Genomic DNA, 25,291 nt, shown 5'->3' on the forward strand with positions numbered 1-25,291 from the left:
CTTGATGTCAGAATCTATCTTTTCTTGGGGAGCTGGTGGGGAGGGAGCCGAACAGAACAAACCCGAGTTGGAGGGTCTGCTGAGTAGGGGAGGAGAGCGAGGCACCTGGCACTGTCCTTAGCTGAGCACCCTGGACGAGTAACCTTGCTGCCTTTCCTTCAACACTGTTCTGGTGTTTTGTTTTGTCGTTTTGCTCGCTCTCCGTTCCAGACCGCCCGTTAGCAGAGCAGCTCCCCAGCCTGAGAAACTCCAGAAGAACAATATCACCAAAAAAAAGAAACTGGTTGAGGTGAGGAGGTTAAACTATTTTGTTTTTAATCTGGTATCCGTGTTCTAAGACCTGCCTGGTGGACATCGCCATCCGCGCGTCCCGTAGATACCCGTGAGGAGGGTAGTTCTGCTGTTTCCATTTTACAGAGGAGGACCCCAGCTCAGAGAAGTTAAGTGGCTGATGAGGTCCCAAGCCCAAGATCTCCCAACGCCCAGCAAGTGGAGACAGATTTGAACTCGGTTGTTCGTACTGGAGGATTGCCACTCTGGGGACCTGCTCTTTGCTAAGCGGGGCCTTGGAGCTGCTGTTCCTGCCCTCAGAGCCCCCCCCCCCCGCCCCCTTACCCACGTCTGGCTGCCCTCAGATCTCTATAACTCTTCATACTTCACCACAGCTCTAAGACCCCGGAGAGTCCCACACTGCCCTGGGAGATTCAAGTGCCTGGTTTCAAAACCTTACCCAGGAGCCACCTCCCAGCCTCAGCACCTGTGATTCACCACAGACCTCGAGCCCCCAGACACAGTACCTAATGTTCTCTGACACTGCTGTGGGCCTTCAGGCCCTTGTGTTTTAGAAGGCGCCTCCTCTTCCCTCCCCACACCCTGGTCTTTCCAAGCTCTTCTCTGGCATCTTCCCCGTGCAATCTTCCCCGATTCTCCTTAACCTAAGGCCTCCTACGCTCCCTTACGCACACCCCTCATCCACAGCCCTTGTCACCCACGCTACCACCATTATTTCTCACTTTCTTGTCTCTCCTACCACCCTGTGAACTCAGAAGAATCCATCTTTAAAAGAAAAAATTTTATTTTATTTTATTTTATTGGAAAAGGAGGACTAATTGGGGAGATTTATGATGGAACAGAGCACAGGTCGAAGATGCAGCTGAGCTTTAGGAAAAGACAGGATCCAGAAGCTGAAAAGCCATCATAAACCAAGATGGTGCTTCTCTCTGCCCTCAGGACCCTGTAGGTCTGGTGCATTCTTCTCTCTTTGTGCAGACTTCTTGAACTATTTTGGTAGATGATGGGTATGACCTCGCATCTGAGTTTCTGTCCTCTCACGTAGTTAGATAGTCAAGCCTACTAGTGTCTTCAATTCTAAATTCCTGGAAGAAACCATCTGACTGGCTCCATTTGACTCAGTTGTCCACCAGGGCGAGGGGTCACGCATTACACATGCAGCTTCTGGGAGACACGTGGGGGTGGGGAAGTCTGAGGCGAAAGGAGGAGATGAGTTTTCCAGGCAAGAGAGATTCTATTTTTTAATTTTTTTTTTTTTTGCAAGAGAGATTTTAAAGAGCAAACTTATAAAGATAGGAAAGCTCACGATATGTGGGCTAAATAGACAGTTGAGCTTGACCGAGGGGTACAGGGCACGTGTGAGTAGGAGTAACTGTGCCAGCTTAGGAGTTTGGGCTTTATCCCATAGGTGGTGAAAGTCAGTGAATGTTCTGGAGTGAGGAGGGGTGGTGATATTTTAGGACAATCAATCAAATGTTTGCACCCGATGAGCTCCGGAGAGAGAAACCAGGGAACCTGGAATCAGGAACCTAGAGGAGAGGACCCCCAGCTTCTTAATCTTGTGTCGCAGCAGCCAGCACAGCGCCTGGCACAGACGAGCTGCGACGGCCCGTGTGTGTCCAGTCGCCTTCATTACGGGCCTGATCTTAATCGGCCGCTGCCCTGGGTCACGGAGGACAAGACGGGAAGACGGGCAGGGCTGGACGCCCGGGACAGTATCTGGCTGTTGAAAAAAAACAAAAAGGCAAATGACGTAGCCACTCTGTAGGGCAGGCACCTGCAACAGGACGAGCGTGGCATTTGCCTGTCTTCGGCTCTGCCGGTCCCGCTGGCGTTGGGGGGAGCCCAGCGAAGCGCGGGGCCGGCCGGCTCCCCCCAGGGCCCCGTCACAGAGCCTCTCGGTGACCGCACAGGGCGCCCGGTCAGTCCTCCTGGACTCCCCTGCAGGCCCGGGAGCGGATCGGGCCTCTAGAAAACTCTGTGCAGCTGTGTGGGAGCTGGTCCCCCTAGCTTCTCGGGGAAACTGAGGCAAGGGCTGCGCTTTAGCCTCACGGGTCAAGAAGCGAGAGGCCTCCAGCGGGGGGGGGGGGGGGGGGGGGTTGGCGGCCCTGCCCCTGAGGCCGCTGTCATCTGTGTGGCATGCAGGAGCTGGCTCTCGAGCACGTGTTTGGCTACAGGGGCTTCGACTGTCGCAACAACCTGCATTACCTGAACGACGGCGCCGACATCATCTTCCACACGGCGGCGGCCGGGGTGCTCCAGAACCTCTCCACGGGTAACGGGCCCCGGGCCCTCCCTCCGCCCCCCGCGCGCTCGCCTGGGCCTAGGAAGGGTCGAGGCCGCGCTGCAAGGTCGGGGCGCCCTCCCCGGGGACACCCTGGGGGCCGGGGGCGGGGGACAGGAGCCACAGGCGGCCCGGCGGGGAGACTCCTGTGGCCCGCGACCAACACCCGCATGGCGGACCTCGCTCGTTCATTTTTAATGGGGACCAATTTTTTAGCAGCGCAGAATTTCAAGTCTGGCTTCTTTTCACTAGTTAGCCCTAAGAATGAGAACTCTTTTTTTTTTTCTTTTTTTAAAGATTTTATTTATTCATTCATGAGACAGAGAGAGAGAGAGAGACGGGCAGCAGGAGAAGGAGGCTCCCCGCAAGGGCCCGATGCGGGACTCGATCCCAGATCCCAGGATCACACCCCGAGCCGAAGGCAGACGCTCAACCCCCGAGCCACCCAGGCGGCCCAAGAATGAGAACTCTTAAACCATAAGCAAAAACACCCCAAATGTCCCTAAACTGTAGGATGACTCATAGGCAACAAAGAGTTTAAAGAGAAACACTGCAAGCCAACAGAAGCATCCAGAAATTCATTTGACACCCGAATCTTTGCCACTGGACTTAACTGTGTGTGCCTCTCGCCTTACTTGCTTTGTATCTTAAAACAGACCCCCCCCCTTTCATTTCTCACATCTGTATGCTCCTTCCCATTTCTGCACACTAGTTTATGCATTCATTTTTTAAATATTTTTATTTATTTTTTTGTTTATTAATGAGAGATAGAGAGAGAGGGGGGCAGAGACACAGGCAGAGGGAGACGCAGGCTCCATGTAGGGAGCCCGACGTGGGACTCGATCCCAGGGCTCCAGGATCAAGCCCTGGTCTGAAAGCGGCACCAAACCGCTGAGCCACCCGGGCTGCCCTATGCATTCATCTTTAGATAGTGAAGTCACTGCGCACATAATGATTTGTCAAAACATTATTGTTTTGGGGAGGAGGAGGGCCTTGACATTTTTTATATGTGTTCTCTTTTCTTAGTAGCCACTTACCATTTTCGTAGCAGCGTGCTATTTCTTCGTCCATCAGTGCCATCACTCACCTCTCAGTTCTTGGGCGTCCGGTTGGGTTTACAGTGGCCTCCTAGGAAGTCAGCAGACCCATGTGCCACAGTAGACGATGATGTATTTCTGGTCCTTTCTCCTACCTCCCGTGATATACATTGAGTTAGGGCATGAGGGGGTGAAGACCTCACCTGTGCCATCCAGGCACCCAAGTGGCACTTTGAGAAATAATGAGGATTTCGAAGAGAGTCCCTAAGTATTTTCCTATTTCACAGCTTTCCCTTCCAGACGAGTAACTGGTGTTGTTTTGCTCATTTAGGGTAGTAACTCTGTCACCGTTTTGGCCCCGGGGAGCCTTGCCCTTGGACTGTGCTCTGGACCCACACGGGCCGCGGGAGGGAGGGGTAGAAGGGGAGCTCTTCTGCTCGGCCTGGAACAGGATATGTAAATGTAAAAACCGATCTCCTAAGAGATCTAATGATTCTAAAATTGAGACCTCGTGGCCTTCATGGCTCATGTGTACAGGGCATTTGCACGCCCTGCATAATGCTTCGAGGCTGCCCCAAGAGGCAACCTCGAGGCTCACTGTCCCGTGTCTGCCCCCTAGGGAGCCAGAGCTTCTACCTGGAGCACACGGACGACATCCTCTGCCTCACGGTGAACCAGCACCCCAAGTACAGAAATGTGGTGGCCACCAGCCAGATAGGTAGGAGGGTCCTGCAGCGAGCTCCCCCCAGCTGAGCAGGCGCCCTGACGGGCCATTATCCGGAAAGGGAGTGGGCGGGTTGAGCCTTGAATATATCTGTGTCACCCGAATTGCAATACCCGGTGATTGGTGATTGGGAGGCGTCGCAAAGTCAGACCAGAGCCCGATAACCCAGATAAACGGATGCCCCATCCCTGTGGACTTGTGAGGATAATTCTCCAGACGCCCGGCGTCAGATTAAGGAGCCGCGCATCTGCGGCCTGGGATGGTGCTCGGCAAGGGTGGCTTGTCGTGTGTGTGCCTGGCTCTTCTGCACCCCAGGAAACTGCCAGTGACAAATGTGAACCGGCTCACATTTGTGAGAAGTCGTGTTGTGTTGTTGGGTTTTTGTTGTCGTTGTTGTTGTCTTTCGAACTTCGTCACTTCGAAGGCAGTTTCCACAACGTGTCCTTCTGCTTGTTTGCATTGAACCCATGTCCATTTTTAACTTTCATTTGGAGCTTCCTGATGCTGGTGTTAAGTGCTTCACTCGTAGAAACGTGACTCATTTTAGCTGTTGTCTTCCCTTGACGCTTCCTCATTGCCATTGTCCACCCACCGCAGTTGACATTACGGAGACCCAAGGTAAGGCGGCTCCACCCGTGAGTAGTTTGGGTCCGCACAGCAAAACCATGCGGCCGCGTCACCTGTGCGGACTGTACCTGGCTGACCCGCAGATACAAATCACGGGTCTCACCAGTTTCCTCGGTGTAGACTCCTCCACCAGGGTGTGGGCCGCACGCGAACGCCCCCGGGCCTCTGGCAGATGGGTCTCGTTGTCCCTCGCCCTGGCCAGGTCAGGCTGTAGGTCCCCTAGGCCCCTGCTCACTGGTCTTAGAGAGGCTGCGGGGTGACCCCGGGCGTTGCTGCGGCCTCAGCTGTGTCCTGCCTCACGCATGCAGGAACCACACCTTCGATCCACGTCTGGGACGCCATGAGCAAGCACACCCTCTCCATGCTGCGGTGCTTCCACTCGAAAGGGGTCAATTACATCAACTTCAGTGCGACCGGGAAGCTCCTGGTGTCGGTGGGAGTGGACCCCGAGCACACCATCACCGTCTGGCGTTGGCAGGAAGGTAGGGGAGCCAGGCAGGGCGTCCCTCGGGGAGGCTTGCCGGAGGCCGGCGTGGGGCTCGAGCCTCCCTGCGCCCCACCCCGAAGCCCCCCCTGGGCGCTGCTGCTGCTGGGTCCACAGAACCTGGGGTATCTGGATCCCAGAGAAACTACTTATCAGCCCCCAGACCCCACGGCCTGGGGAGTCCCAGGCTGGCTTAGGGAAGGGTCTGTGGGCGCTTGAGGAAAGTGCCCGAGCGCTGCAGCCTTCCTCCTCAGACAGAAGACCTGGGGCTCCTGCATTTTGGTCCTAACCCCCTGCCTACCCAAATTTCCTTGCCCTTGGCGTTCCTTCTGTGACCTCTAGTTCCTGCTGTGGCCTTGCCACCCTGGTCACCTTATTATGGGAGCTGGGACAGGACTTTACCACTGTGGTCTCAGAAACACTTTTTTTTTTTTTTTAAATTTAACTTCTTTGACTTTTTTATAATCAAGGTTTACGTTTAATGTAACAGGATTTCTTTCTTGCCTCACCCAACACACACACACACACACACACACACACACGGCTGCTGCTAAATTTATGATCATGTTAGAATCAGAGATGTGCAATCTTTCGAGTGTATTCCCAGGTTGGCAGAACAGATCCAATTAGTTAGGACGTTAATGAGGTCTGTCTCCAGCCCGGCAGCCCGTATCTGGGGCACGCCGAGCCAGGCACACACAGAGGTGGCGCTTCTCCAAATCAGGGCTTCTAGAGAGCTGGGAGCCAAGTTCCAATCCCTCCTGAGAAAAAGAGGTTGGGAACCTGCAGACTTTGATGATGAGACTTGTTCATCCTATTCAGTCCATTTCTCATTTTCTTGCTCATCAGAGCACTGTGTCCAAATGGCCCCATAATCTATTTTGGAGATGCAGCTTCATTTCCTGCCGTGTTGAGTTGGTCTTAAATAGATTCAGCCCCGGATGAGACATTGAGGGTCTTAAATGATAGGCTCAAAGCCTCATAGCTTTGGAAAGACTTGGAAAGTCCTCCTGCCTGGTCCGGATCCACCCCAAGGAATAACAGTTCCTGCAAGTGCACTCATGACAGGCTGACTCCCATCGTCGGTCGCATCCTTGCAGGAGGGTGGCCCAGGTCACATTCCAAGGCAGCCCACCCACTACTAGAAATCTCTTGTAAAGCCCTATCTTGTGAGGGCCTCACCTGCTTCCATACGCCTTTCCTCCATGGCGCTGACTCTGTTGTCTGCACCAAGTCTGCTTCGTTCCTTGGAAGAGAGTCACCCTGCCGGGCCCCCATGCACACCCTGGCCTTTCGGGTCAGGCCTGCTCTCCTGATGTCTGCCACCTGCCCCTCTGGGCAGCACCTGCTCCAGCCCTGCCCCAGCACAGACTCCGGCTCACTGGGGTGCCTTTCGACCTCCAGAGGGAGGACTGGTAGAGCCAGGACTCTTTTTTTTTTTTTTAATTTATTTTTATTGGAGTTCAATTTGCCAACATAGAGCATAACACCCAGTGCTCATCCCATCAATTGCCAGGACTCTTAAGCTTTTAAACATGACCAAGAGAAGCCTTCTGTTTGGGAACTTTCTCCCTTTGTCTTTGCTGGAACCAGCACTTGGGTGTCTGCAGAAGGGTTCTGAGCCATTAATGATGTCTACTGTCGTGTCACCAACCACCAGCTCTTCGGAGCCGATTGTGTGTGGTTTTCCCTTCACTTCAAGTCCCGCTGGCAAATGATAGTTTTGAGGGAGGCCCGTCTACGTTTTTGTTACCATTAGAGAACATGTTATTTATTCTTCATTTGTCCAAGGACTGTTTTTGTGGCACTCCAGATGTGTGTGTGTGTGTGTGTAGTTAAGAAACAAAGGTGAGTACAAAATGAGCTTATTATATAAAATGCACGGTGTCAGGTCCTGGATACTTGAATGAAACTTGTTCTGAGCAACATAGAAACCAATGCAAGGAGGGACACAGTAATCCCCACAGTTAGAAGTGTCTGTGGATTAAGACCAGGAAGAAACCAACAGTAGCTTAAAAGAAAGTGTGGGATAAAGCAGCATTTCCCCCATGACTACGGAGAATGATCCTGTCTCGTTAGTGGCCACTTGTATTGCTTCCCCTGTAATCCAGCTGTTCAAATGCCATTTCTGCTGGAGAAGAGAGAGTTGTTCATGTTTTGCCTACGAGGTGTAGTTTTGTTTTTTTTTACTGATTGCTCACGTTAGCTCTTTGTCTCCTGTAAGTATTGCCAAGGTTGTTCCCCTTGTGGTGTTTGTCTTTTAACTTTGTTTATGGTATCCTTGGGAACTGGGAGTTTTCAAACCTCTGAGCCCTAGGTAGGGAGGTGTTTGTTTTTGAGACTGACCGCCCTGAGCTGTAAGGGGCGGGTCTCTATCGCCTTAGGGAAGGGCTCTGGGATGAGATCTGAAGGCCCGGGTTCAGCTGGGTGAGAATCCACCACTGCCACCCCGCTGGAAAGCCGTTTACAAGCAAAAATAATAATAATAAATAGTGAAATAGATAAAGAAGACTAAGAGTACACTTACTGCAATGAGCACTGAGAAATGTATAGAAGCGCGGAATCCATATAGTGCACACCTGACGCTAATATAACGCCGGATGTTAGCCATCCTGGAATTGTTTAAAGATGTAAATGAGGAGGAGGGGAAGAAAAAAAAGGCCCCATGAGTAAATAGGGAGAGGAGATAATTAAGAGGAAATTGGAGCTAAAACATTAAGAATAAGTTCAAAGAAAATGGGAAGATATTTAAAATAAAAATTAAAAACTTAAAGGCTGAAAATCATGAGGTAAAAACAGATGAGTGCAAAACGGAGGCTGAAAGGTGAGCCTGCAGGTCTAGAACCGACGGGGAGAGTGGCCATGGCACCAGCGGACGCTCCCCAGTCACTGTGCCCAGCTCAGCTCATGGGGTTTCACCTGTCCCAGACCTTTTAATCCTCACACCACCTTATAAAATGTGAACTCTCATTATCCCCAAATTACAGATGAGCCAACTGAGGCAACTTTCCCAAGGTTGCTGTACCTTGGTGGTGCTGGGATTGGCTGAGGATGAAAACTAAAGCTCTGCAGATGAGTCAAACACATAAATAAATGGTGTTGAGGAATAAACTGGCAATTAAATACAAAAGGTAGAATTTTTTAAGCCCAAAACCATGAAAGATAAAGGAATGTGAAGGACTTTATTTTGGAGGACTTAAAAGCAGAGAATCTTGTAAAGACATTAAGAAGGGCCTTCAAGGAAGGAGCATCTCCAGTTACATTCCAGGGGAGGGTTCAGCTTCCCTCCCCATATCCCTTGGTGAGGTCAGAGACCGCAGGTGAGAAATGAAGGGTGCCCTTTGCCCTTTTTTCATATCTGGAAGCTTCCATCTCCAGGGGTGTCCCTTCCTGCTGTGTTCATGGGTGCCTGGATGTGTCTTGTGGGGGTGGAGTGGGGTGGGGGTTATTTTAGCAGCACTGCTACTCTGGAAATCTCCCAGACGCTCCCCTCTCTGCCTTGGGAGCCGCATCTGAGGCAGGAGGGGTGCTGTTGAGGAAGGAGGAACACCTGCAGTGTGCCCTGGGCCTGGCTGGGATGGAGAGCCATCCCGAGCTGCAGTGAGGGAGGACCCACCTCAGCAGACTCTCTCACCCACACAGGCGCCAAGGTCGCCAGCCGAGGGGGTCACCTGGAGCGCATATTTGTGGTTGAATTTCGCCCGGACTCAGACACACAGTTTGTGTCCGTCGGTGTCAAGCATATGAAGTTCTGGACCCTGGCGGGCAGCGCCCTGCTTTATAAGAAAGGGGTCATCGGGTCCATGGAGGCTGCCAAGATGCAGACGATGCTCTCCGTGGCCTTCGGTGCTGTGAGTTCCAGCAACGCTTCCTGAGAGGGGCCCTGACCCCTGGGCACGGGCATGGGGAGGGGGGCACATACAGCCACAGAGCTGCAAACAAGAAAGCGGTTTCCACATTTTCTCCTTTATTGGCTTACTTGCAACCATTTATTCCCTTTCCTTAGCATAGATAGGTGAGTTGACTGCATTTTCCCCAATTTTTCCTCTCAAAATACTCATTAGGAAAGGTAGGAGCCCCACTCAGGGCAGGAGCTTCATTGTTCTAGAGGCAGACTGGCTTGCAAACCTGTCAGGCTTGGGTTAGGTGCAGAGGGTGTGGGCCCAGTTCCCACCCTGGCCAGCCTCCCGGTTCCTCCTTTCTTGTGCCATAGATGCCCCAGCTGACACCCTTAGCCGGCACAGGCTCATCTGGGGACATTCTGAAACCCAGCCGACTCTGGGTCCCGCTGGTGTGGATTCGTGTGCACCTTGTTCGAGAGCCCAGGAATGTTTGGGCTCTTACTTCTTACTGCAGCCAGCTGGGGCTGGATCCCAGGATGGAGGTTCATTTATGTGTAGAGGTGCTCACCGTGGGGAAGTCCAATGCTCCCAGACCAACTCAGCGCATTTCAGAGCCAGGAAATTTTCCTGCCAAGTCTTTTGCCTTTCCTTGGCGCGGAAGGTCAACTGGAGTGTGCACTTCTGCTTCTCCGGCTCTAGTTCCCTAACCGGGAGCAGGCGGCTGGGAGGGGACCCCCGTGAGAGCTGCTGTGAGGGTCCTGGTGTGGACGGTGTCCCTTTGTTTCCAGAACAACCTCACTTTCACGGGTGCCATCAATGGAGACGTCTACGTGTGGAAGGACCACTTCCTCATCAGGCTGGTGGCCAAGGCTCACACAGGCCCCGTCTTCACGATGTACACGACCCTTCGGGACGGACTCATAGTGACCGGCGGCAAAGAGCGGCCGTAAGCTGAGACTCCTCTGGGGACAGCTGGTCTTTCCTTACTGGCTTGGGAGACAGTGACAGAAGCATTGCCCCCCTGGGAGAAGATGCAGAGTTTCATTCTCCCGCCTTGTCTGCATCAGGGACCTCAATCTACTGTCCCGCCCAGAGGACCCCAGGCCAAACCCTTCAGAAGGACGAGTCACAGGGGGAGAGAGGTGGTTTCGTGGTAGTTGAAAATCCAGAGAGGTGTTCTTGGACAGCCCCGTGCTCCCTCCGGAGCCTTTTGGGGGACGGGAGGATGGAGAGGACGAGAGGGAAGCTCCTGTGGGGACAGAGATTAAAAATGAAGCAGGAAAATAGAGAAGCATTGCTCTTCGTGTTTGATCTGATAATAACATGGTTTGATTTGTTTATTTATTTATTTCAAGTTTTATTATTATGTTTTAGACTGCAGTCCTCTCTCCTTCTACCGTAGTGGCATTTGAAAGTATTCTAGGAAATTCGCCAGTTCAGCGGGTTGTCACCACTCATTGGTGGGGCGGAGAAAGAGGCCATCCCGGAGGCTGTGCCCTGCTGGGCCCCAGGGGCTGTGACCTTGATGATAGGGCCGAGGAGCCTGGAGTGCCATGGGCACGCCTTAGGACGCGGGCCACCGTGCCAAGTTCCTCTTGATCCTTTTTAGGACCAAAGAAGGAGGTGCTGTGAAATTGTGGGACCAGGAGATGAAGCGCTGCCGGGCCTTCCAGCTGGAGACGGGCCAACTGGTGGAGTGCGTGCGCTCCGTGTGCCGCGGCAAAGTGAGTGGGCTGGGCCGGCCTTCCCCCAGCTGTCCCCCCGCCCCTTCCCCCGGGCTGGGCCGGGCCAGGGCCCGAGTGAGAGTCAGTGCAGCCACCCACTTGCCCGCCGCTGAGCCCTTGAATCCTGAAAAGAAGCCTCCAAGGTGTGACTTGCACAGCGGTGGGCTGCACACCCAGGTAGCCCTGGCTGGTGACCTTGGTGTGCCGCTTAACCTCCCTGTGTCCAGCACACGGGTCGTTGTGAGGATGGCGTGCATTATAACGCACGGGGCCTTTCATCCTGCCTGGCCCGTGGCCACGTCCAGTGGATGGTAGCTGCTGCTGTCACGGCCGTATTGGGTGCAGAGATAGTCGATGATTTGCCCGTGCAGCAAATTCGCCCAAGCCTACAGTTACATGGTCAGTAGGCGGGGGGACTAAAGGGCCATCAAACTGACTCAGAGCCATGGGCATTCAAGTCATACCTGGGCTGAAAATCAAAAACGACTTGTGGGGTTAGCTTTTTGTTGTTTTGTTTTGTTTAAATATGGACATCCAGGCTCTTGGCCAGAGCCGCCAAATCAGAATCTTAGTTCTGATGTGTGTGTTCCTTTTCTCCCTTTTCTTTTTTTAATTTCCCAAGAAACTCAGAGATACTTGAAAATAAATCTCAACCTCTGTTTCATACCTTGTGTTTATATTATTGAATTATTATCAGCCTGAGAATTTGCCTTCTGGATGTTCCCCATAAAAAAAAGGCAGACATGACTCGGACAGACAGGTCTTGGAGTCTCCATAATTAGACATTGAGAGCTTTGTTTTTAAAAAGACAAATGGCAGTCATCTGGTAGGGTAATGAGACTTCTGGGAGGTGGAGGCAGAGCTAGGACCAGAACCTGGAAGTCATTAGGAGACGGCCTTTTGTTCCGTGTGAGGAGGAGCCTAGGAAGACTCTGAGCCGTCCAGGAGCAGAACCCGGCCGCCCTGCTCTGTCGGGAGCTGGCCATCAGAGGAATGTCCTGGCAGAGACCAGATGACAGATGGAGAACTTTGTGCGGATGCTCTTACCCTTGGTTGAGGAAGAAAAGGAAAAGTGAGAGGGTCACGTAAGGATGGGCAATTTAGTTATTTTTTTTTTTTTTGTTTTTTGTTTTTTGTTTTTTTTTTTTGTTTTTTTTTTGGCAATTTAGTTATTAACAACAGAACCCCTCTAGGCCCTTCTGGTGTTAGTACCTTTGCCAGCAGAGCCACGTTGCCAATTTGCTCTGTGTTTTTCTGTACGTTTCATTTAAAACACAGATCTGCTGCTTTTTTTTTTTTTTTTTTACTTATCTTCATCTCTTTGCCTACCAGTCTCTCACCTACTAGATATCTAGTAGATGATAAAATTATTTCATTTTAAATTGTGGCAAAATATAGGTAACAGTTTACCATTTTAACCATTTTTGAGTGCTGTCTAGTGGTACATTCACACTGTTGTGCAACCATCACCACCATCCACCCACAGAACATTTCTTAGCTTGTAGAACTGAAACTCTGTACCTATGAAGTACTAACTCCCCTTCCTCCTTCCCACCAGTGCTCCACCGTTTGACTTTTCTCTGTGAATTGGACATGGTATGTCATATGAGTGGGATCATACAGTATTTGTCTTTATTTTCTAATGTTTTTATTGCAACAGGGAAAAATTTTAGTAGGAACCAAAGATGGTGAAATAATTGAAGTTGGTGAAAAAAATGCTGCTTCCAACATCCTGATCGATGGGCACATGGAAGGGGAGATCTGGGGCCTGGCCACTCACCCCACCAAGGACATCTTCATCTCTGCCAGCAATGATGGCACAGCCCGCATCTGGGACCTGGCTGACAAGGTGAGGGGCCTCTCTGTCCAGGCTCGGATGCCCCCGGTGGGCCTGGAGTTAGGAGAGGTCCGGCCAACATCAGGCTGGAGATATGTGGGATGTGATGGGTGAGCAATTGAGTTAGAAAGCCTAATAATGAAAGTCCCACTCACACACACCCAATCCATCTATCTTTTAGCTGCATATCCAGCTATAATTATAATACAAGGATAATCTGGAAATGATTTTTCTCTTGTTGTAGAAGAGTCCACAAAACCTTAAAAATAAAGAGATATATCTCCCTTGGATGGGAAGACTAAAAATGATTTATAATGTCAGATGTTGCCAAATGGAACATTTCATTTTTTTTTTTTTAATGGAACATTTCAATCAAAATCCCAACAAAGTTCCTCTTGGAGTCTAGAAAAAAAATTCAAAATAAAAAAAATCCATCTTGAGTAAAAAATAGCAAAGAGTGGATGGGGGAAAGATTATTGTTAGCAAGTCTTACCTGATATTAAAGCAAGCAGTCAGGGGCTCCTGGGTGGCTCAGTGGGTTAAGCATCCTACTGTGGCTTTCTTCTAAGGTCGTGAGGTCGCTCTCTTGCATTGGGCTCTGTGCTGGGCCTGGACTCTGCTCGGCAGTCTTTCCTTCTCCCTCTGCCCCTCTCCCCCTCCTGCCAGCTTGCTCGTGCTCTTTCTCTCTCTCTCAAAAAACTGTAAAAATTAAAAAATAAATAAAATGAGTACTTGAGTTCTAACAATTAAAAGAGTTGGGTGCATCACCAAATAGCCAGTAAATATTTAAGTAAAAGTTTTAGTATGAGGATGAAAGAACAGACAGGTAAGAGCTGAAGTAGGGTTGTCCAATTCACGTTCATTTTCATAATTACTTACCGTGTTTGTTATTAACCACGGCCGTCATATAGTGAATACCTGCTCCAGTCAGGTGCTCCGCGATACACGCCCGCTACTGCTTGCGGCCGCCTTGCCCAAGTGGCACTAATATCACCTCTTTCCAAACGGAAAAACGGGGAGGTGGTGACCCACCCAGGTAGTGACAGGATTCAGGGCTTCAGCCAACAGGTGCGGAAGCTCCGGCCTTTTCCCTGAGCAAGGGGTGGCCGGTCTAAGGGGGTCCAGTCCGGTTTGCTGCCTGTCTCTACGGTCAACCAGCCTCGCTCGTGTGGCAGCGTCCTGCCGCGTCACGCTGGCAGGGCGCACTGGTTGCCAGAGACCACGTGGACCCCCGTGGGCCCCGCGATCACGCCCGAACCCCCACAGGAAAGGCCCACCGGCCTCGGCCCGATAGCTGCTGCCTCCCTCGCTGCTCTGGGTCAGCGTGCGGGCCCCTGGCTCCGGGGGCGCCGCTGGAGGCAGCGGGCGCTGGGGGCTCGGCTAGTGTCCCGCGCTATCCCCGTAGAAGCTGCTCAACAAGGTGAACCTGGGCCACGCGGCCAGGTGCGCGGCCTACAGCCCTGACGGGGAGATGGTGGCCATTGGCATGAAGAATGGGGAGTTCGTCATCTTGCTGGTGAACAGCCTGAAGGTGTGGGGGAAGAAGCGAGACCGGAAGTCGGCCATCCAAGACGTCAGGTGCGAGCAGGTGGTCTGCACGGGGAAGGGTGGTTGCCTTCCCCAAGTCGCGGCTGGACAGCGGGACCCGTGAGGGGCCTGCGGCGCCGAGACTGTCGCTCGAGCCCCAGCCACGTGTCCGCTGAGTCCCTGGGCAGTGTCGCCCGAGGAGCAGCCACACCTGCGGCGCCCTTGTCCGGCGGCTGCTTGTCCCCGCTTGCTTCCTGCTGCGGGACGGCATCGGGAAAGGGCCGGGTTCCCTGGAACGTAGGAGGACGGATCCACACGGAGTCCCCGAGGGAGGGAGTCCCCGAGGGAGGGCTGCGCCTCGGAGACCCCTCCCCGAGCGGACCTCCTGCCCGGCCCGTCCAAACGGCCCTTCTTCTCACGGGCCATGCTCTTGGATCGCTTTTTCTAGAATCAGCCCGGACAGCAGATTCTTAGCCGTCGGTTCTTCTGAACACACAGTTGACTTCTACGACCTCACTCAGGGCACGAGCCTGAATCGCATTGGCTACTGCAAAGATATTCCAAGCTTTGTCATTCAGATGGATTTTTCGGCGGATGGCAGGTACATCCAGGTATGCTTCAGCTCGCGGCGCTCCCGGGCAACCAAGAATAGTGATGATGATGATGATGATGATGGTGACGATGATGATGACGATGATGCCAGCAGTAGCCACAAGAGTGGCGGCTTATGGCACCTGGGAGCTTGCCTTGGGCCGAGCTATGCATGAACATCCTCGTCCTAGGAACACTTTCAGTCCTGTCACTTGCCTCTGACTTTATAAATGAAAGGGCGGAGGCCTCGAGAATTTACGAAAGTCGTCGAAGCACTAGAGTTTTAAGAAGCAGAGCTGCCCTTGGGTAAGAAGCGCTGGCGGCGGGCCCGGGCGCCCTCCCCGCCCCTCCCGTCCAGGCTTCCTGACCCCGTCTCGTCTCCGGGGCTGTGCCTGAGCCCTGCGGCTCCTTCTACTTAGTCCTCTCAACTCCAAGTCGGGGGAGGGTGGCCTGTCCACACGGGGACCTGGACTCCAGGCCCCCACCGTCCCCGGGTCCACCGGGGAGCAGACAGGTGGGAAGGGCTGGCGAGGGCTCCCGCCGCTGGGACTTAGAGCTGGAAAGAAGACGCTGTGGTCTCCAGCGTGCGCCCCACTAGGCGCTAGGGAGCAGGCCTGGAGGTGGCTGCGGGCCGGGAGGGAGCGGGGACCCGGTCATCGGCCACCGATGGGGACTCGGCCGGCCACGCGCTGTAATGGGGAAGGCCTTCGCCAGCTGATCACGAGATCACTAGAGCTGATTGCAGAGGAGTGCAGGGTGCCCCGGGAGCACTTAGGGGCGCGGGGCTAGAGACCCTTCCTCTCCCGCGGTGGGATTTGGGCTGCGGTGGACGGTGTGGAGGAGTCAGCCGCAGAGCAGAGGCGGGAAGGGGCCTCTGTAGGGAGCCCTGGTGCCTTCCCCTTCCCGAGCGGCGGAAAAAGCTAGGGCACAGGGTTAGAGGGCCCGCGGGGCCCATGGGCAGGCTTCCTGGAACATGCTTCTCTCCCCCTAGAATATTCCCACAGAAGAAAGGGCCAGGGCCTCCGGGCTTCAGAAATCATCCGGGGCTGCTGCCGTCCCTGAGAAAACGGGCATACCCCAGTACCCAAGGGCCTGTTTCCCTGGGGACAGGGCTCCCCAAACTGGAAGGAGCATCTGACACCCTGGAGGCTTTGGCAGAGCAGATGGCCGGGCCACCCTCAGGGTGTCTGCCCTGCTAGGTGCGGGGTGGCGCCCGGCCGTCTGTGTTGCCACCCAGCTGCCGCTGCTGCTGCCCAGGAAGCACATTTGGGGAACCCCTGCCGTAGGACTTGGGAAAAGAGCCCGAAGATGAATGGGGAAACGTCCCAGGCCCGGGGACCCAGAGGCCTGGTCATGGTCTGGGAAACGGCGTACCAGAAGGGGAGCCCTCTGAGCCGGAGAGGAGCTCACGGCCCTGGTTGCCTCCCCGCAGGTGTCCACAGGAGCCTACAAGCGCCAGGTGCACGAGGTGCCCCTGGGGAAACAGGTCACCGAAGCCGTGGTCATCGAGAAGATCACCTGGGCCTCCTGGACAAGGTGACTGGCCGCAGGGAAGGTCACAAGGGAGTCTCGGGCTGGCTCGGCCTCCGATTCTGTGTGTGGCCGGGATGGGAAGAAGCTCAGAGAGGGCGGTCCGTCCTTGGGTGGAGGGGGGCGGGGGGCGGGGAGCCAGCAGGCCTCTTGGTACCAGTCTGGGCCGCTGGCTTTGATCCGACCTGGGCTTTCGAAATGCAAAGACCCCCCCTTTTGTGAAATCCTACTGTGCCCAGCCTCATCCAGCAGGTTCAGAGGGAAATGACCTCCCAGCTCTTGGCTCAGCCAGGTGCACCCCAGGGGGGCGACAGTCACTCACAGGTGTGCCCCGGGGGCCTGCAGTCACCCACAGGTGCGCCCCCGAGGGGGCCCACAGTCACCCACAGGTGCGCCCCCAAGGGGGCCCACAGTCACCCACAGGTGTGCCCCAGGGGACCCACAGGCACGGGGGGGGGGCCGCAGTCACCCACAGGCACGGGGAGGGGGCGCAGTCACCCTCAGGTGCGCCCCAGGGGGCCAGTCACCCACAGGCGCGGCCCGGGGGTCCGCCCCGCCGCTTAGCAGGATGAGGGGTGCCTTGCCCGTTCTGGGGGAGGATGCACCCAGCCGTGAGCCTGAGGGTGCCCACCCGCGCGCACACTCACATGGCCTGCGAGGGGCGGAGAGAATCAAAGGTGGGGGCAGCTTTTCCTTTGGGGTGCGAGGGCCAGAGCAGTAGGGCCAGGGGTAAGCGCAGGGGGTGGGAGGGGACAGAAGAGCCACGTGGTCAGAGCAATTGATGAAACGCTCCCCCCCCCTTGTCCTGGGGCGAGGGTCCCCCACTGTGGGAGCCTTGTCCTGCGTCTCTGACGCCCCCTCTTGTTCTAACAGCATTCTGGGGGACGAAGTCATTGGCATCTGGCCACGAAACGCAGACAAGGCTGATGTCAACTGCGCGTGTGTGACCCACGCGGGCCTCAACATTGTCACGGGGGACGACTTTGGGCTAGTGAAGCTCTTTGATTTCCCCTGCACCGAAAAATTTGTGAGTCGGGGGAGCGTCGGCGCCGGCCCCCCGCGCCCTGCCGTCCTTGTCCTGCCTCCTGCAGACACGGGGGGGGGGGGGGCACGCTGCCGGCCACCTGGGGTCTGGGATCTAGGACGAGGGGACGCCCGTTCAGCCCCGGGGAACCGGCCCACCTGGCCTTCCCGTCTCCCTCTGGCCCAGGGGGCCGTCCTGGAAGCCGGGGGAGGGGGCCGGAAGGGGCGCACAGGTGCCCCCGGGCGCCCCGGGCAAGAATGGGGGTAACCGGGGCGTGCACACCCGTGGGCGGGCGGGTGCCGAGCTGCCAGAGGGGAGCCCGGGGACCTGGGGGGCCTGGGTCTCTCAGCCGGCGCCCTGCGCTTTTGCCCCCAGGCCAAACACAAGCGTTACTTTGGCCACTCGGCTCATGTGACGAACATCCGCTTCTCTCACGACGACAAGTACGTGGTCAGCACCGGAGGAGACGACTGCAGGTACGACCCTGGCTGGCCCGGGCCTGGTCTCGTCCTCTCCCGGTCCCCGCGCCGGTGCCCCAGTGTCAGCCCCCCTTCCCAGGGACCCGGGAGAGCTGACGTCCTAATGAGCACAAGGGCTTTGAGTATGGTCTTCAGTGTCTGAGGGCTCCCCCCTCCCCCCAGGATGGGCCCACGTCCCCCCCCCGCCCCCCCCCGTGCTGGCCTGGCGGGGGGGGGGAGGGCATGCAGCGGCTGGAGCCCGGGGGCGGGCGTCAGGACAGCAGCGACGGGCACCGTTGCCTGTAATCAGGTTAAAACCACCTCAGTCCGTAGGCCTTTGGGCTCTTAGCTGCCAACCCATCACCAGAGCTCGGAGGACAGAGGATTGATCCACAGGCAGGAGAGGCCCAAAAATAATAGCAAGGCTGTTCCCCTGAGAAACAAGGGTGTCCCCTGATTTTACACGAGGAGGGCGAGGAGGGGCGTCGGGCCAGGGCTAGCTGGCAGCAGAGCCTCAGCCAGCGACTCGGCCGGGAGACAGGCCCGGGTCCTGCTGCGGCGTGGCTGGCCTTGGGGCGCCGCGGGAGGACGACATGGGCCTCCTGAGCCTTTCCGAGGCCGCTTCCCTGTCCCTCCGAGGGCCCTCGTGACAGCAGGACCAGGCGGCTCCCAAGCCCCTCATTCTCCGCCTCTCAAGTCCTTGAGGGCTTTACTGCAACAGGAACGCTGGTCTCATTCCAGCCCCAGCCGAAGAAATACAGACCGCAGGTATCTCAGTGGCCTGAGAGGTTGTGGAACAGGCACCTGGGGGGAACCCAGGTCCCAGCCCAGAGGACGGTGCGGGGGACAGGTGCAGGGGACGGCCCCAGAAGATGCCTTCCGGGCAGGCAGCCCGCGGGGGTGGGGGGGTGGGGGTAGGTGGGGGGGGTTGGGTGTCTCCAGGCAGCCGCCGACAGCCGCACTCACGCCCTTGAGATAACGCTGCCCGCGGAGGGCAAACTCCCTTCAGAGCCGAGCCAGGCCCTGAACAAGAGACACAAGTGACCTGGTCACCCCAGTGCGGGAGATACGAGGTGACTTTTGATTTACTATAAAAGGCCTAGGAGTAACCTTTAAAACGCAGGAGCCCTAGGCCTCTGTAGTCCGGGAGCGTACTCGGATCCCCGGCTCCGCGCTCCACACTAGAAAGGGCTCTTCTACTCAAGTGGACTCGATAAAACCTTTTCAGCAGCAACAAGAGAGCCGGTGTGAAGTGAGATCGCGGGCAGTCCTCACCTTCAGCACTAGGCTGCTGAAAGAGCCAAACCCAACAAAAAACAATAGACTTAAAAAAGAAAAAAAGCAGGTCTTTAATGGGTGGCAAGATCCCTGGTTCATCTTTAGAAACTGAAATCAGTGGCCAGTGCATCACCTGAGCAGGGCTCCGGCCTTTGGTCTCTCGACACAGGGAGCGTGTCCAGCCAGCCGCGCAAGGTGAACGTCTTTTCTGCTTTTTCAGTGTGTTTGTGTGGCGATGTCTGTGAATGCCAGAAAGCTCTTTCTTGCTGCGGCTGCTGCTCCCCTCCCCCCAGCCACCCCGGAGGCACCCGAGGCCCCTCCGAGCCGCCAGTGCGGCGCAGCGAAGCGGGGTGACTGCGCCCATCCTCTGCGGCCTGCGCAACTGCGATGCCAAGAAGGTCAGTTCTCAGATGGGAGGAGGGCTTGCCTCGGCTCCTGAGAGGACGTACTAACCACACTGACAACAACCCCATCTGCTCATGTAGCCCACTGACAAAATTTGAAGCCTCAGTTACCCTAACCAATATGTAGCTTTTAATTTGCATCAAAACTTTTACAGAAGACGTTTTGCTATTCTGTTTCTATATACTTTAAAAATGTTCATTTTTACAAATAAGTTGAACAAGACCGCTTCAGTTAGATGCACCTAAGCGCTAGAACGATCAATAGCCTCAGTTCTCCACATTTAGCTTTCAAAACCAAATGAGCCATGTATAAACAAGTTGAGAAACTTAATTTTTTAACGTTTCATTTGCAGAGTTTTATATCCATTAAGTGCCTTTGAAAGTTTCCAGTTGTGTGGGCTGCTGTCTCACCTCCCACAAATATTCTCCTTTCTACATATGGTGCTAAAACTTCAAAACTGAGGAGGGCTACAGGACCCTTAACAGATTCCTGGTCTGTCACCCATGTCATGTGTTTATGTCACGGCTTCCTAAATGCAAGACATCGGTTACCTGCTTGGGAAATAGTGGCAGGTGAGCAGCAAAGAAACGGAAATTCAGGAGGGAGGGGTAGAAATGGTTTCCACTGTCGAGTGCCAAACCTACAAAATCCAAATAGAAGTTAAAAAAAAAAAGTACAAAACAAACCCCTGTACTATAAAATAGAAGGGGGGAGGGGGAAGCTCACGTGGGTCTAGGAGGATGAACTCTTAATCCTAAAATGGTAATAAATGAGGTGACCCAAAGCCATAGGGGGTCTCTCACCCCCAGAGCGGGGCTGACTTGACCCCATGGATTTGTTGAGGTGAACTATATAGGTCAAGTCCAGATGAAAAGGAAAAGAAAAATCTCTGCAAAACAAATTCCTAAGCCCAAGCAATATTTGATAAGATTATAAAACAAAATAAGCTAGCTTAGAGCTGGCAGGATGACGGAACGTGACCCGGACAATCGGAACCCTGCCTCGGTCACACGTCACCCTCGGCCTGCCGCGGACTCCAGGAGGGGCTGACCGCACACGCCGCCGGGAAGGCTGGTGAGGGGCTGGGGGCGCTGCGCACACACACCGAGCAGTCCTCCCCGTCAGTGAGGCAAAATTCTGGGTCTGGCGTTACTGGCCATTTGCAGTTGTCAGTGTAGAGAAAGGGGAAATATGAAGCATTTTCAACTAAATAGACTAACATTTACCCAGAAGTGCTTCAGCGTTCTAAACGGATTAGATCACTCATGAAGCTATTTTTATATGCCAGGTTATGAATGCCTTACATTAATCCCCTGATAGGCTGTTGGGTCCCCAGTTAGAGCCCCTGTGCAGTCCTAGCTCTGTCCTCTGTAACCGTGTGACTGGTGATGCCGAGAACCGTGTCTGCAGATACTGTACCACCGACCTTTCTTCGTCATCAGACCTTGCATTGACAGAACCACGTGGAAGACTAAATTGATCAATGAGGATATGTACAACTATATTTAAAGAGCAATAGTGTCTGTGTCAAGAAACTTCTTAAATCTTCTTTGTAAACATTTCTATGGTATGATTTTATGTATGTTCATAAATCCTGCACTGTGTTCTATATGTTAAAATATTGGTGCATGAGATTTATTTTCACTTAGCAGAGTATAAGAAATACAGAATTTGAAAGCATTTTGGTACGTGTCAAATAAATTTGATTATGTAAACACAGCTGCACTACGCACTGGAAAGCTTTCTGAGAGTACGAGCCACCACTCCCTGGTTGAAGCAAAGGCTACCCTACCCCTTGGGTATACTTTTCAGCTGCTGCCATTTCATGGAACCAAAATACCAAACGTACTTTAAGTCTATAAGCTTTATTGATACTTTGCTTTTACAGTTCACAATGCATTCCACAGATTCAGTACAGCTTAAACCACAAATGTATAAATCTTCATTTTATAATTTTTTGCATAACAAGGTTTGATATTTGCAAACAACGTTTTTGGAAGCATTAGATTCAGTCCGGAGATTCAGAGTTTATGACAAAATGAACTACAGTAAGTCTGTGCAGTGAAGTTTATGTTGAGGAGTTCTATGTGCATGGCATCGCTTCATGTTGAAAACAGATGGTAGTGTTCCTAGAAATAGATTTTCTTTTTCTAGCTTATGTGCTTTGGAACTATACACATATAACCAATGACGCTCTGAAATATCAAGCACTGTGGGGTAGCCGGAAGGTAAAGGTCTAAGCTTTGAGAAACACTATATATAGATATATATATAATCTATATTTACTTATATTGGCAATTAATATAACAGTAAAATTCACAATACACCTAGAACATACCAGAAAGGCAAGCTTTTTCCTCTTGCTTTAGTGGTATGATCTCGTCTAAACATATCATTTCAAAAAATCTGCATCAATCTACACAGACCATACACAGTGCACAAACTGTGAAAAGGATTATTTTTTTCAGCTCCACTTTCTCTGCGATTCCCCTCCCCCCTCCCCAAAAAAACAGCAAGACTACCTGCAACAAAGTGTAATATACAGCTTTCTCAGATCTTTTATTCACCAGTGCCTCATATAGGAAAAACAAATATGATTACGGTTTAAATCCATACATAGCAGCTTACAATACTTAAGATGATGAACACATGGCAGTCAAGACAGGTAATTTTTCCTCAGACACCGCAATGCTAAAAATAAAGATCTGTGAAGCTGCAATGTCAAGGTTTCCTTCTTCCCTGACCCTCCCCCATGTAATCAAATGAAGATCCCCTTTAAAGATAAACTCCTATTGTTAATGATTTCTGGCTTTTCATTCAGCTTTGCGCTTCAATCCAGGGATTTTCGCTTGGATTCTACAAATGAAAAGGTTGAAAAAAAAAAAAAAAAGGTCAATGAAATATTCTTAAATTTTCAGTATTTAAAAATGCTATCCTTCAAGAACTGCTTGGATATTGATCAGCTTCTACAAGACATGAAATCCTAAGGCTGTCAAACTAAACTATGAGCTGTAACTTTGCCACCTTGCCTCATGAATTAGCTTTGGGATCCCTGGGTGGCGCAGTGGTTTAGCGCCTGCCTTTGGCCCAGGGCGCGATCCTGGAGACCCGGGATCGAATCCCACGTCAGGCTCCCGGTGCATGGAGCCTGCTTCTCCCTCTGCCTGTGTCTCTGCCTCTCTCTCTCTCTCTCTGTGACTATCATAAATAAAATAAAAAAAAAAATAAAAATAAAATAAATAAAACCTTAAATACAACACCTAGCAAACACAGAAATCAATGATGCACATGAAGAGAAAGATCTTGCGGCAATTGTCGCACTTTTCAGGTATGATTAAGATTTGCTACTGATTAAGGTCTGTGAGGTGAATATCCCACACTTGGTTCTCTAAGCCCAGCACACCCTATCCTTAGTATGTATTTTTTTTTAAAGTTATGGATTTTAAATACTTACTTAGCCATAGCATCTTTAACACTCTTATTTGCAAGTCCTAGATAATGATCTATCTGTGCCTGAAAGAGAGGTATGAAAGGAGTTAATAGAAAATTAACATTGTTAAAGAATCTTATTAACTGTTACTATGTTTCAGCAAAGTAAAGCCTTAATAAAGGCTTTCAGAACCACATTTTTCATTTTTATCAGGCTTTGGAAACCAGCACTGATAGACTTGTATTCTGAAATCTACAGTTAAGAAATTACCTGATGCCGTTCATAAATAACAGGAACGCTGAAGAGTGAAATCAGAGCTGAAAAAAGGAAAGACACAACCTTTAAAAATAGACTGGTATGATTTAGGGAACAAACCCTGAAAAGCCATCAAACTAGTAAACTTCTCAGACAGCCAGGCAGTGTTCCTAATGAATGAATAAGCACTTGAGGTTCTCCTGGAGGCGCCTGCTGGTGGGGGGCCACGCGAGAGGAATGAAGGAGTGAACGAAGCAAAGAATGCTGCAGGAACCGTTCCTCCCTTAAAATCATGTCCCACAGACCTTATGAAATACAGGCATCCCGCATTGGTCTGATTGATGACTGCACCCTCAGGCAAGGCCAGCCCCCACTTGGTTTATCACTGTTAACTGGAGCATTCTTTAGGAACTTAACTACGCAAACGCTGGATTGACCACCCACTTACTGTGTGCCTTGGACAAGTCATTTAGCGACATTCTCAATCTCAATCATACAGTAAGAATCTTGACTTGCCTTATGACAATGACCTTATTTGCACTGACTACAGCTTTCCATTTGCAAAGCTGATTAAAAAAAAAGTAGCATCGGGATCCCTGGATGGCTCAGCGGTTAAGCATCTGCCTTCAGCCCAGGGCGTGGTCCTGGAGTCCCGGGATCAAGTCCCACATATACAATATCAGTATCAGCAATTTATTTAAAGAGCTCACAATGTCTCCACTAAAATGCTTCTAAGCTCCTGCACACAATCTTCTCATATTGTACAGTTTTTCCTTCAAATCGTTTTGTAGACTTACCCAAAATCAGTAGTGTCAGACCATTGAACAAGGCACCAACATAGGTAAATACCCACATCAACACTGCAAACTGTAAGAAGATAACATTAGCCTATTAAAAACAATTCACACAAAGTCGAAGCTTTCAAATAGAAGCATCCCATCTGAATGCCAACCTACCAGAGGCATAATCGTTGGAGAAGTGGCAAAGTAATACGGTATTTCACCTCTGAGTGAAATCGAAATCTCAGAATCCTAGTAATAATTAAAACAGATTTGATTCATTTTCTTTGGACTACACTACCAAGTAGCTTAATTGTTTTCTCTGAAATCAGAAAACATGCCAAAGGTATACGTTACCCCTTCAGCTTATTACAGCATGGGAAGCCTGAAAAAGTATGCGAATTTGTGATTAAACTTGAGTTTAAAGCACTAACAAGTACTTCAAGATCTGCATGAGCTGAATGATTCAGGCATTAACACCTCAGCTGAATAAGCAACAATGAGGCAGGGAATAGTTATGATCAGAGAGAAGGGGGTTCAGGTAACAAAAATACCACCTCCAGCATCGTATTAAGGATCAGAGGCATTGTCTGCACAGTGATACACGTTTTGGTAGTGAATCCTGGAAACGAGGATGCCTCAAACTTGTATACCTGTTAATAAATCTGACCATTAATATTCTTTTAGCCACTAACTTCTGTATTTAACAAACACCAATATAGTTCTCGCTATATTGCCAGGCACGGTTTTAAATGTCTTACAAATATTAACTCCTTTATTCCTCTTAACAACTGGGTGAGGCAAGTGCTGTTATTACCGTGGCAGATGCAGGCAGCTCAAGGACAGAGAGGTTTGCAACCCTGCCTGCGGTCAGCTTTCACTGTCCCCTCTAGGGGCGGAGAACTGCACTGAGCTAACTCAACTCTCCTACTTCACATGGTCTTAAAATCATGGTTTTATTTTTTATTTTTTAAAAATCATCAAAGCAGCTAGGGAAAGGCTGTTCTAAAAAGGGATTTCATTTTGTTAAGTCCTTTATTTGCTCTGCATACCTTATTTAAGAAAAGAAAGGCTGAACAAGAGGATTTCAGAATTTTCTTCCAGTTCTAAAATCTGGTTCACCTCTTACAGGACAGATTTGATGACATGCACAAAGCAGTTCTT

The 25,291-nt window shown here is 51.9% G+C and overlaps 2 protein-coding genes across 9 annotated transcripts in view; one reads left to right on the forward strand and one right to left on the reverse strand.

The window, feature by feature from the left end:
• Positions 1 to 21,343, forward strand: part of EML6 (EMAP like 6) — a 269,805-nt gene extending 248,462 nt beyond the window's left edge. The window contains exons 29-44 of one of the 5 annotated variants that reach the window (XR_004803099.2): positions 211 to 289; positions 2,437 to 2,566; positions 4,232 to 4,330; positions 4,934 to 4,954; positions 5,272 to 5,445; positions 9,090 to 9,298; positions 10,078 to 10,235; positions 10,899 to 11,013; positions 12,674 to 12,862; positions 14,256 to 14,428; positions 14,826 to 14,988; positions 16,401 to 16,504; positions 17,372 to 17,525; positions 17,898 to 17,998; positions 19,479 to 20,235; positions 20,984 to 21,343. Coding sequence is in view for 2 of the 5 variants with exons in the window: in XM_025467255.3 (XP_025323040.1) it covers positions 211 to 289; positions 2,437 to 2,566; positions 4,232 to 4,330; positions 4,934 to 4,954; positions 5,272 to 5,445; positions 9,090 to 9,298; positions 10,078 to 10,235; positions 10,899 to 11,013; positions 12,674 to 12,862; positions 14,256 to 14,428; positions 14,826 to 14,988; positions 16,401 to 16,504; positions 17,372 to 17,525; positions 17,898 to 17,998; positions 19,479 to 19,503 (1,894 nt within the window). In the remaining 3 variants the exon portion in view is untranslated. Of the gene's footprint in view, positions 1 to 210; positions 290 to 2,436; positions 2,567 to 4,231; positions 4,331 to 4,933; positions 4,955 to 5,271; positions 5,446 to 9,089; positions 9,299 to 10,077; positions 10,236 to 10,898; positions 11,014 to 12,673; positions 12,863 to 14,255; positions 14,429 to 14,825; positions 14,989 to 16,400; positions 16,505 to 17,371; positions 17,526 to 17,897; positions 17,999 to 19,478 lie in introns of those variants that run through there. The other 4 variants (XR_004803097.2, XM_025467255.3, XM_025467269.3 and 1 more) reach the window with 4 other exon arrangements.
• Positions 21,344 to 21,512: 169 nt separating this feature from the next.
• RTN4 (reticulon 4) overlaps positions 21,513 to 25,291 on the reverse strand; it is a 70,470-nt gene continuing 66,691 nt past the window's right edge. For all 4 annotated transcript variants that reach the window (XM_025467282.3, XM_025467289.3, XM_025467296.3 and 1 more), the window contains 4 exons: positions 24,146 to 24,215; positions 23,364 to 23,410; positions 23,118 to 23,176; positions 21,513 to 22,519 (listed from right to left, as the gene is read on the reverse strand). In XM_025467282.3, coding sequence (XP_025323067.1) covers positions 22,477 to 22,519; positions 23,118 to 23,176; positions 23,364 to 23,410; positions 24,146 to 24,215 — 219 coding nt within the window. In that variant the 3' untranslated portion in view covers positions 21,513 to 22,476. The remainder of the gene's footprint in view (positions 22,520 to 23,117; positions 23,177 to 23,363; positions 23,411 to 24,145; positions 24,216 to 25,291) is intronic.

The sequence above is a fragment of the Canis lupus genome, chromosome 10, assembly GCF_003254725.2.
Source record: "Canis lupus dingo isolate Sandy chromosome 10, ASM325472v2, whole genome shotgun sequence".
NCBI lineage: Eukaryota > Metazoa > Chordata > Mammalia > Carnivora > Canidae > Canis > Canis lupus.